A 12,334-nucleotide genomic window follows, 5' to 3' on the forward strand; every position below is an offset into this window, starting at 1 on the left:
GCACATGAAGCAATCTGGATGAAGGGGTTCATTACCGGCCTAGGAGTTATTCCCAATGCATCGGGCCCGATGACTCTCTTCTGTGACAACACTGGAGCTATTGCCCTTGCCAAGGAGCCCAGGTTTCACAAGAAGACAAGGCACATCAAGCGTCGCTTCAACTCCATTCGTGAAAATGTTCAAGATGGAGACATAGATATTTGTAAAGTGCATACGGATCTGAATGTCGCAGATCCGTTGACTAAACCTCTTCCACGAGCAAAACATGATCAACACCAGAACTCTATGGGTGTTCGATTCATCACAACGTAACTAGATTATTGACTCTAGTGCAAGTGGGAGACTGTTGGAAATATGCCCTAGAGGCAATAATAAAATGGTTATTATTATATTTCCTTGTTCATAATAATTGTCTATCATTCATGCTATAATTGTATTGACTGGAAACCGTAATACATGTGTGAATACATAGACCACAACATATCCCTAGTGAGCGTCTAGTTGACTAGCTCGTTGATCAACAGACGGTCATGGTTTCCTGACTATGGACATTGGATGTCATTGATAACGGGATCACATCATTAGGAGAATGATGTGATGGACAAGACCCAATCCCAAGCTTAGCACAAGATCATGTAGTTCGTTTGCTAAAGCTTTTTCTAATGTCAAGTATCATTTCCTTAGACCATGAGATTGTGCAACTCCCGGATACCGTAGGAATGCTTTGGGTGTACCAAACATCACAACGTAACTGGGTGGCTATAAAGGTGCACTACAGGTATCTCCGAAAGTGTCTGTTGGGTTGGCACGAATCGAGACTGGGATTTGTCACTCCGCATGACAGAAAGGTATCTCTGGGCCCACTCGGTAATGCATCATCAAAATGAGCTCAATGTGAGTAAGTAGTTGGTCACGGTATCATGCATTACGGAACGAGTAAAGTGACTTGCCGGTAACAAGATTGAAATGAGGTATTGGGATACCGACGATCGAATCTCGGGCAAGTAACGTACCGATTGACAAATGGAATTGTATACGGGATTGCTTGAATCCTCGACATCATGGTTCATCCGATGAGATCATCGTGGAACATGTGGGAGCCAACATGGGTATCCAGATCCTGCTGTTGATTATTGGTCGGAGAGCTGTCTCGGTCATGTCTGCATGATTCCCGAACCCGTAGGGTCTACACACTTAAGGTTCGATGACGCTAGGGTTATAGGGAAGGTTTGTAGGGTCTACACACTTAAGGTTCGATGTCAAGTTCCGGAATAGTTCGGAGGTGAAGATTCATATATGGAAAGTCATCATACGGTCACCGGAAGTATTCGGGGGTTTATTTGTATTGTACCGGGACCACCGAAGGGGTTTCGGGGGTCCACCGGGAGGGTCCACCTGCCCCAGAGGGCCCTTATGGGATGTATGTGGAAGGGAACCAGCCCCAAGTAGGCTGGGCGCCATTCCCCCTAGGGCCCATGCGCCTAGGGTTGGGGGGGGACCCTAAAGGGGGCGCCCCCCCTTGGCTTGGGGGGCAAGCACCCTCCCCTTGGCCGCCGCCCCCCCCCCTCTAGATCTCTTCTAGAGGGGCCGGCCCCCTTCCCCCTTCACCCTATAAATAGAGGGGAGGAGGGAGGGCAGCCGTACCACATCCAAGGCGCAGCCCGCCCCCTCTCCAACACCTCTCCTCCTCCGTTTGAGCTTGGTGAAGCCCTGCCAGAGAACCGCTACTCCGCCACCACTACGCTGTCGTGCTGCTGCTGGAGCCTTCTTCCTGAACCTCTCCCTCCTCCTTGCTGGATCAAGGCGCGGGAGACGTCACCGGGCTGCACGTGTGTTGAACGCAGAGGTGTCGTTGTTCGGCGCTTAGATCGGAATCCACCATGATCTGAATCGCTACGAGTACGACTCCTTCATCCGCGTTCTTGTAACGCTTCTGTGTCGCGATCTTCAAGGGTATGAAGATGCACTCCCCTCTCTCTCGTTGCTAGTTTCTCCATAGATTGATCTTGGTGATGCGTAGAAAATTTTAAAATTCTGCAACGATCCCTAACAGGCGGGTGGAAGGTAGATGGCCGCCTGCCACGCGGCCCCGACGCGAACGAGCGCGCGTCCGTTTGCCGTCCGCCGCGACCCGAACCCGGCGCAAGTTTGCGCTGGAAATGGGTCGGCCCGGACACAAAACAGGGAAGGCGGGTCCGGACCGTCACGCGCTGGGCCGACCGGTTTGTCCCTTTTACCAAACGGACGGGGCCGGGCAGAATGGGGTCGCGCGGTGGAGTTGGCATGAGAGATAAGCAATAAAATTCAGGTGGTGCCCACCGAGCTCCTCCCTGTCGTCGAATCGTCAAGTTTCACCTGTTTCTGAACATAGCTTTTTGATTGATTTTTACTTTTTTTCTAAATATAATTATATTCGACAATTTTTTGTCTACCTAAAACCTTCTCTCTCCACACCGAAAAATGTTGTTAGGTAGGCAAACGTTTGGTCTGTTAGGCCAACTCCACCGCGTGACCCTATCCTGTCCGGCCCCGTCCGTTTGGGGTAAAACGGACAAAAGAGGCGGCCCAGCGCGCGGCCTCAAACGGACAAATGTCCGGATTCTGTCCGTTTTCGACCCATCCCCGGCCCAAACTTGCGCTCGGTTTGGGGTGAAACGGACGCGCGCGGACGGCCGCGACACACGCCCTTGTCCCTCCTGTGGCCCGCCTGTCGGGGACACTACCAGTCCCTCCGCTCCCAACGCTTCACCCTCTCTCCCCGCCCCGCCCGCTGCCGGCGCCACCTCTATTCTCCGGCCGCCTCCTCACCGCGCAGCCCCGCGCCGTCCATACCAAACTACGTCTCGACATGGCTGCCACCACGCCCGCGCTTTCGCCGTAGCTTTGGTCGTCTATCGGGGGAGGTTTGGCCGTCGTCGTCCTTGCCGGTGGCGGAGGGGACACGACCGCCGGCGACCGCTCTTCAAGGAGGATTCCGACGAGATCTCTAGAGCGGCCAGTAGCCGGCCGACAACCATCCCTACTGCGTCGAGTGATCATCGCGGCCTCTTCGCCACCACGACCGGAAGGTGTTCGACTTTTTGCCATCAAAGGTATGGACAGTGGAGACGAGTTTTTCTTTCATCACTTCCTTTGTTCGTCGGACGATTCGTCGTCGGATGATGAAGATCTTGTGGTGGCTGCACTGGTCGTTCACGACCATATTCAACGGCAGCTTCCTCGGTACAGGTGGTCACTCCCTGGCCGTGCTCCCAACCTGAACCGCAACAGCGAGAGAGGCCATGCCCTGCTTTATGCCGATTACTTTGCCAACACCCCGCTCTTCAAGCAGGATAAATTTAGTCGCCGTTTTCGTATGGGAAGGCATGTGTTCAATCGTATCCAAGAGGGAGTGGTTGCTCATGACCCATACTTCGAGTGCAAGACGGATGCCCTTGGCAAGCTTGGGTTCTCCTCTTATCAGAAATGCACCGCAGCCATCCGCATGCTTGCATATGGTATTCCAGGCGATCTGGTGGACGAGTATGTGCGTATGAGTGAGACAACATGTCTGATGTCAATGTACAAGTTTTGCCAGGCCGTGATCGAGGTGTTTGGCCCAGAGTACTTGAGACAGCCAACTACCGCTGATACAGAGAGATTGTTGGCGACCAACGCAGCTAGAGGCTTTCCAGGCATGCTTGGCAGCATAGATTGTATGCATTGGGAGTGGAAGAACTGTCCATTTGCTTGGCAGGGCCAGTACAAGGGGCATGTTAACGGGTGCACTGTCATATTAGAAGCGGTGGCATCGCAAGATCTTTGGATATGGCATTCTTTTTTCGGCATGGCAGGTTCTCACAATGATATCAACGTGCTGCAACGCTCTCCAGTCTTCGGAAGGCTTGCAGAAGGCCACTCCCCACCTGTCAACTTTGAGATCAACGGCCATTGGTACAACAAGGGATACTATCTAGCAGATGGTATATATCCTCAATGGTCAAACTTTTGTGAAGACAATCTCGAAACCCCAAGGTGAGAAGAGAAAGAGATTTGACCAAATGCAAGAGAGTGTTAGAAAGGATGTGGAACGTGCTTTTGGTGTGCTTCAATCCCGGTGGGGTATCGTTTGAAACCCTGCACTGTCATGGGATGAAAGGAAGCTTTGGGAGGTGATGACTGCTTGCGTGATTATGCACAACATGATCGTCGAGGATGAGCGTGATGAGAGTATCTTCGACCAAGGATTTGATTATCAAGGTGAAAATATTGAGCCCCTGCACCAAGACCCGACCACATTTGAACAGTTTGTCCAATTCCACCGTGAGATGCGTGATTGGCACACTCATTTGAATCTTCAAAATGACTTGGTTGAGCACGTCTGGGATCACATTGGCAACCAATAGATGTATTGGTCCAATTTAGGTTCAGTCAAGACAATTTCGATTTGGTTGTAAAACTATTTTATTAAAGACAATTTCAGTTGAGTTGCAAAACTATTTTAATTTTCAGACAAATATTTGGGTTGGAAACTAGTTTTGATGCAATTTGGGCATTTTTGGCCTTGACGAACAGGATGGGGCAAATGGATGCGGCCGCGCGCTGGGTGCACGGCCACCGCATCCCAGGACAGGCCCGGACACGACCCCAAATTGCTATCCAAACGGACAGAATCTGGACAAAACGGACGTTCGTTTGGGGTCGCGCGGTGAAGTTGGCCTTACTAGAGATGCTCTGTTCTGAGCTAGTGTGAAGCCATTTCTGAAGCCGGGTCAGCTGCATACGCCCTCGCCACAAACGGAGACGCCCAATGGGACGGACGGTGACGCCGACCACCAGTAGCCGCAGGAACGAGAACGTGGCCTGCACGAAGACGTGACGGTGGCGCCCCACACTACTGGCCGGCCGGCGCGCGCCCCAAACTAGCCCAGGCAACTTGTCTGCCGACAACGCCGTCCAAGTCTACTGCTATCCTACATGGCGCGGCGTGGATGGCCCACATGCCAGCTGCCGACACGACCGACCTCCCGTCTCTGTATCATCACATCCAAGATAGAGAGAGATACTGCTACTTGGACCCTGCAAAACACTAGGCGTCCCCCAAATGCAACTCGCCCACGCAGTGCCATTCTTTGGTTTCTACTAACAATTGTACAACCAGTAAAAAAGAAAGATTGCTCGCAAAAGAAAAAAGATTCCTTGTCTATCAAGAGCCAATGACCACATGGTTCCCGTCAAATTACTAATACCGTGGCTCATCACAATTAAAATCGGCACCGCTTTTCCCTCCAGAAAAGCGACATGTATCTTGACCGTGCTTGGGTAGGTTCCTCCTCTCAATTTCCATGTCAACCGACTCGTACCTACTTCCATCATGGTGCAACGATCTCGGCCGACTGAGCTTGGAGCAAAGTGCCATCTTATGTTGTTTGACAAACAACGGCATGGTTAGTTCCGGAGGCCTCTCATTTCAAGATGGTATGATGTGTTGAACATTTGGACGACTAAGATGGCAAAGGAAGAGGTATCATATCCTTCAGAGCTAGCTGGTCGTGTAGTTGAAGCAGATGAAGGAGAGGCCGATGTATTATATATCCATGAGCGTAGAGGCTTATTTTGCGAAGACATGTATGTGTGTCGAATTGAATGTGGTGGTTGTGATCCCATATCTATGGAGTATGCACAACACAGGAGACGTGAGTGTTGAAAAATGGACTCAAATCAAGATATATAGCTAATATTGGGACAATAAATACATATCGTTTGATTCCTTTTCTTCCATTTTGCAATGATTGAGAAGATGATCCGTCTCTCTCTCTCTCTCTCTCTCTCTCTCCCTGTGTGTGTGTGTTTTGCATCCATTAGTCGATCATTTCCTCATTCGTTTCACCCCATGGAAGGGGTTTTGTACGCCGTTTTGCATGCATGAAAGTGGCCAAAAATAGCCAAGGCCAACAAAGATTCATTTACCATCTCAAAAAGTCAAAATGTTATGTAGCTAATAATATATGTCTGATTCACATTGTATTTTTACCGCTCATCTTGCACAGATGAGGGTTTCTAAATTAGATCGCACTTTGATATGTTTCAGCAAAAGAATCAAGATCAAAAGTTACAAAAATTAAGGTGTGAGTTATTAGGCAATATTTTTGCATATTCACTAAGTCTTTATCGGCTTCAACAATCGATCTTATTTCAATTTGTTAGGAGCCAACAATTTGCGAATTACCAGGGTATCCACAAGTAGTCATCAACTTTACAACCAGACCGTACTTGAAAAGATGGGTACCTATCTCGATGTCGTGGTAAAAACTATAACATGGACAGTCAGGTGTCTGTATCAGTGCCATGGTGGTAACTAGTGTTGAACCTAAATAATTAGGTAACTAAGTTAATACTATTATGGTATCTGTAACTTGGGTAACTGATTAACTACTCCATCTGACTCCAAAAAGAAGACATATTTTGACTGTAACTTGGGTAACAGATTGACTGCGCAATTCTTTGGTTTGTAGTAACAATAACTAGTTCTTGTTATCTTAAAGATTGTATAATACCAAGTTTGGGCAAAAACCCAAATTTTGTGCTCACATATTAGGATTGCCTTTCTTTTTTACTGTAATGACGATTGATAACGGGGCATTTGTGACGACTTAGTCAATATTAAGTTTCGTGACCCTACGTTGTGTGATGGCGAGCATGTGTGTGTGTCTGTGTCTGCTACGTGCAATACACTAAGAGTCCCCCAAGCGCTACTCGCTCGCGCATGCAATTATTTGGTTTCTACTGATAGTAGAAAAAAAAGAATCTGATTTGATTCTGCAGGCTATAGACACGGTCGCAACAAGAGCCAATGGTCACATGGTATTCCCGTCAAATTACCAGTAGCCTGATCCATCACAACTAAAATTGACACCATTTCTCCTCAAGAGAAGTGTCACATATCACGGCTGTTCTTCGAGACGTTGCTCGTCGGCCATCGCCATATGCATGTTGTCTGACTCGAACATCCTGGCATGAAGTGCACCACTTCAGTCTGAGTGAGCTATTTCTTGAGCAAGGTCCTATTTTGTTTGACACGTAAGAACATGGGTAATTCCCGATGCCTCTCATTTCAAGATAGTGTAAATGCATTGGAATGAGCATTGGACAACGAGAGGACAACGGAAGAGAGATGTCATATCCTTCGAAGCTATCTAGTTGTGCAGTTAAAGCAGATGATGGAGAGATGGATGGTATTATATATCCATGAGAGTAGAGGCTTATTCTGTGAGGATATGTATATAGTGTCATGAATGTGGTGGGTGAATTTGTGATCACATATCTATGAAGTCTGCAAAATAAACTCAAATTGAGAAAGATAGCTAATGTTGGGACAATAAATGACATCTCGTTTGATTCCTTCCATTTTATAAAAAGACATACATAATCTTGGTAAGTGATTGAAAAGATTATCTGGCGCGAACCCTCTCCCTCTTTTTATTGCTCTCTCGGTCTTTTGCAGTCGTTAGCTGAGCATGTCTACCGAACATCTCCAATGCATGTCCACTCTCCATTCCTTTCCGCGCACCGTTTTCCCCCTAGAAAAGTACCATGTGTCCTTATTGTACTCCAGTATGTTGTTCGTATCATTATTCATGTTAATTTACTCGTGCATTCTTCCGTCCCAGAGTAACCCTCTCGTCCGGCTGAGCATGGCGCAAAGTATCACCTTATGTTGTTTGACACACAAGGGCATGATTATTTCTCGAGGCCTCTCATTCCAAGATGGTATGATGTGTTGAACACTGGACGACTGAGGGAGAGCAAGAGATATCATACCCTTCAAATCTAGCTAGTTGTGTAGTTGAAGCACATGGAGGAGAGGCTAATGATATTATATATCCATGAGAGTAGAGGCTTATTCCGCGAAGATATGTATGTAGTGTCAAACTGAATGTGGTGGGTGAAATTGTGATTCCATATCTATGAAGTTTGCACAACACACAGAGTGTTAAAAACAAACTCAAATAAAGAAATATAGCCAATGTTGGGACAAGAAATACATATCGTTCGATTCCTTCCATTTTCAAGAAGATATACTTAATCATCTGAACTGACTGAAAGATGACCCGGCGAGAACTCTCCCTCTTTTTATTACTCTCTTGGCATTCTGTATTCATTAGTTGATCATTTCTATTGAACATCTCCAATGTATGTCCATTCCCCATTCCTTTCTGCATTCTTTTCACCCCACCGAAGGGGTTGCGTAGGACGTTTTGCATGCATGAAAGTAATCCAAATAGCCAAGGTCAGGAAAGATACATCTGCTATTTCGAAATTTGAAATGTTATTTAGTTAATAATACACGCCTTATTCACATTGTATTTTTTCCATTCATTTTGTATAATTAGACCCTGCTTGGTATGTTTCGGCAAAAGGATCAAGATCAAAAGTTACCAATATTAATATGTGGGTTTTCAGACAATATATTCGTATATTCACAAAGTATTAGAATCTTAAACATTATATCTCACTTCAATATGTTATGAGCTAACAATCCGCGAGTTATTGAGTTGTCCACAAGTAGGGTGCGGAGGACATCCGACACCTACTATTCGTGTGCACACATGCCCGAGACATATGGACCCATCTTGGGGTGATTCAGATTGTTGATCAAGCTTTGCATGTGGACATATTGGGTTCAGCAATCTTCGAACACATCCTCTCTCTCTTCCGGATGAACATCTGGCTATACATCCAATGTTGAATTTCAAGCAAGTGATAGCAGTCGGAGGCCGGTACTTGTGGTGGATCCAGAGACAAATTACTCACAATGATTCGGTCCCGCCAGGAGACGAAGGGGCCACACTTGGTCAACCTCCGCAGATGCTTCCTGCCATGGTTCGACCACTCTTGTGTTCTTGCTTAATGGCCAGATAGGACGCCGTGTAGTGTGCATTTCCCGATGCATTGTTTTTGCATTGCTCTCTTTATTTGTCTCTTTTTACCTGATATAATATGCTTTGTAAGAAGATTTTCTCAACACCTTTGTATTGCTCGATTGTCAGGCTTTATTTATAAATCGGGGCGCAAGACTATTTTGGGGATAAATGGTTAGAGAGGACAGTAAGGGAATAAGAAAATAACCCACGCACGGTAAAGTGCTTTCATTGTTTATTTATAAAACCAGGTGAAAACCTATTTCAAGCATAAATGGTTAGAGAAATGCTCTTAGGATTCAGGAATAGCATAGACGCATTTGTAGAGCAGAACGGTTGGTACGCTACTCGGGTGCACAAAGCTTGCCTCCCTCAATAATCGCTGTCGGTCGCCAACGCTTTCCTTGTTTGATTAAGCAGCAGCACGATCCGATCTCTTCCTCCTCCTTATCCGGTGGTCCTCCCGTTTCTTCAGACACCCTCCACCTCAGGCCACGGGGCCGCGTCCCCTCGCCGGCCTATAAATACCGGCGAAGGGGAGCCAAACAAGATCACCCACCACAACACCATCATCGCATCCCATTAGCATCGCCAGTTTCCTTGGAGAGAACTAGCCAGAAACAGCAGCGCCATGGCCGGCATCATGCACAAGATCGAGGAGAAGCTCCACATGGGCGGCGGCAGCGACGAGCACAAGAAGGACGAGGAGCACAAGAAGAAGGACGGGGAGCACAAGAAGGACGGCGAGCACAAGAAGGACGGGGAGCACAAGGAGGGCGTGATGGAGAAGATCAAGGACAAGATCAGCGGCGACGGCCACGGCGACGGCAAGAAGGACGGCGAGCACAAGGAGAAGAAGGACAAGAAGAAGAAGAAGGACAAGAAGCACGGCGAGGGCCACAAGGACGACGACGGCCACGGCAGCAGCAGCAGCGACAGCGACAGCGACTGAGCCAGCTCCGGCCGCGTGCAGGTACGTACAAATGGTGGTCGCCGTCTCCATTCATGCGTCAACTCCTCACCTTTTCCTTCTCCTCTGTGTTTGCGTTCTCCGGTTCTTGTTGGATCTAACTTCTTTTTATTTGATTTTGCAGTGCAGGGGAGATGAACGCGTGGGTTAATTTGGAGCGTGTGGTAGCATATGTATGTAATGCTTGACATGTCTCATGGATCTTGTAATGTAATAACCGGCTGCACTGCATGGTGCTTGTAATAATAACGTTAAGGAATTTCCATTGGTAATTTGGTACCATCCTTTTTTCCAAGCTTTTTGTGTATGTATGTATGTATGTATGTGGTGTCTCAGTTCATCTCTGGATCTCTCCGACCGAGCGTGATTAACGGCTGGGGATCGTTTAGGAATGGTTATTGCTGTTTTATTGCTCCTCTTTTCAGTTTCAGAACCTATGTGGTGCTCTGTTTTCTTTCCGAGTTTTGCTTGTGTGCAGCTTTCCTCTGTTTTTCGCTTTCGGATTTGTGCAGTTGTGCCCGGTATTAATTTTTTTTTTTGACAGAAAAACTGTAAGGGAACCCCCTACAGTATAATTGGTGCAACAACCCTAAATTGCAAGTACCATGCCTTGAACCTGGGTGGGTGGGAAGGCATCAGCCCCTTCCAACCACTAGGCTATGCCTTAGTCTGCGCCCGGTATTAATTTAGGGATGCAGAAATCGAAGTTGTTCCTCACAAGAGCCAATCATCACATGATTTACCAAAAATATATCGCATCACATCTAGAATGGTCAGCCATGTTATATCATCAAAAGGACGATTCGGCACCCCTGCTAGATAAGCTATACGTACTAAATTTAGCCCCCTGTCATTGCGGGCTATATGGTGCTAGCTCGAGGTGCCATGTATCCCAAGTGTTCTCCGAAACTAAAATTTCATGATACTTGATCTCTCTGCCGGAGCACCTCATCCTCTCCTAACTGAACTTCTTCCATTGCATCGTCTTGAACCGTTTTACACATAAGAAAAGGGTTAATTCCTGAGGCCTCTTGTTTCTATATATTGTAATTAATGCAATGAGCATTAGATCAGAAGATGATAGAAAATGAGAGAGTATCCCATTCGATTCAAAGCTACCTAGTCCAGTAGTGACAGATCAAGGAGAGGCCGAGGATATTATATAGACATGAGAGGAGAGGCTGCTTTTGTGAATATATCTAGTGTATAACTGAACGTGGTGGGTGGAATTCTATCATAGCTGCATAACCCATGTGGGTTCTAAAAAGCCTATGGCTCAAGACAAATGAAAGATAACCACGATTGGGACCGGAAATGTCACCTTGATTTTCTAAAAGATGCACCTAGTCACGGGAAGAGATCGGGAAGATGAGATGAGCTCTTTTTAAAGAACCTCTAGACTTAGTACCACACTAGATGAAATAGGATATACAACTAAATCTGAATCGTCTATTGATGGAGGGTTAGGCTCTGTTTTTGCTGATAAAGGATTTTGGGATAATCAGTGCTTACTATGCTTGCCACATGGTGATCGGGGCTAATTACCTTCTAATCAAAAGCATGTGGGTGAAACAAAGTATTTAACTATAGTGTATAATTTCAAAAGTTAGCATCGACATTTCTTGTAGTGGGAGTATACATGATCGATAGTCATAAAAGATCAAGTGGCTTCACTGCAGGAGATCATCTCCACTCCACTTCCCCATCTCACTCGCATGCCGCTTCGTTCCCATATGCGTCCTTGCTGCCACATTAATGCCTTTGAAACTCATGAATTACACAACCGCTAGTGCTTTCTTCAGGATCTAGTATTTCTACTGTATTGGTTCATCTCGAACAACACTTCATCACTGTAGAGAGGGCCATCAACATCCGAAGTGCCATCGTTTACCGTCACTTATACAGCCGAAAAAGGACGTGGCATTATTATTCATGGTTAGGCGGGGGAAGAATTAGGATTTTTGCATGAGGGGGGCAAAAATAATGATCACACATAAAACATAACATGTCATACCACATTTAGAAATGGTAGGAAAATGGTGTTTTGAGATCCAACACACAGAAAGACACTGAACCGCTCAAAACACCATTGCTCCTAACATTTTTACAACAGGGAACAGTGGCTTGGGCAACCATATTCGTTTCCTGACTAATCTTACAAATCTTCACATCTTGTAAACGAACCAAAATCTCCTTCGCCTCCTTCAAGTCAATGATTGCATATTTCTCAAACTGAGCAGTCACGAGAAATCTCAGAACATATAAGCAGTTTGTCTCAAGCGTCAAATGCATACGGATATACAAACCAATAAGAAGACCCATGACACACGCTTGAAGTTCATCCTCCTCAGTTGACCCATGGCTACGCAAGAGCTCCCAAGCCGAGGTGATAATCATATATCAAGAACCTCGAGCCTCCACACCAATGGAACCGAAATTAAGGCAACCAACATCTACTTTACTT

General features: G+C 46.6%; 1 protein-coding gene across 3 annotated transcripts in view; it reads left to right on the top strand.

The window, feature by feature from the left end:
• Positions 1-9,350: 9,350 nt before the first annotated feature.
• The window catches only part of LOC119294543 (dehydrin HIRD11-like), a 7,110-nt gene continuing 4,126 nt past the window's right edge, over positions 9,351-12,334 (top strand). The window contains exons 1-2 of one of the 3 annotated variants that reach the window (XM_037572745.1): positions 9,372-9,873; positions 9,995-10,165. In XM_037572745.1, the coding sequence (XP_037428642.1) occupies positions 9,532-9,852 (321 nt within the window). In that variant the 5' untranslated portion in view covers positions 9,372-9,531 and the 3' untranslated portion in view covers positions 9,853-9,873; positions 9,995-10,165. Of the gene's footprint in view, positions 9,874-9,994; positions 10,166-12,334 lie in introns of those variants that run through there. The other 2 variants (XM_037572746.1, XM_037572747.1) reach the window with 2 other exon arrangements.

Source organism: Triticum dicoccoides, chromosome 4B, assembly GCF_002162155.2.
Source record: "Triticum dicoccoides isolate Atlit2015 ecotype Zavitan chromosome 4B, WEW_v2.0, whole genome shotgun sequence".
In the NCBI taxonomy this organism is placed as follows: Eukaryota; Viridiplantae; Streptophyta; class Magnoliopsida; order Poales; family Poaceae; genus Triticum; species Triticum dicoccoides.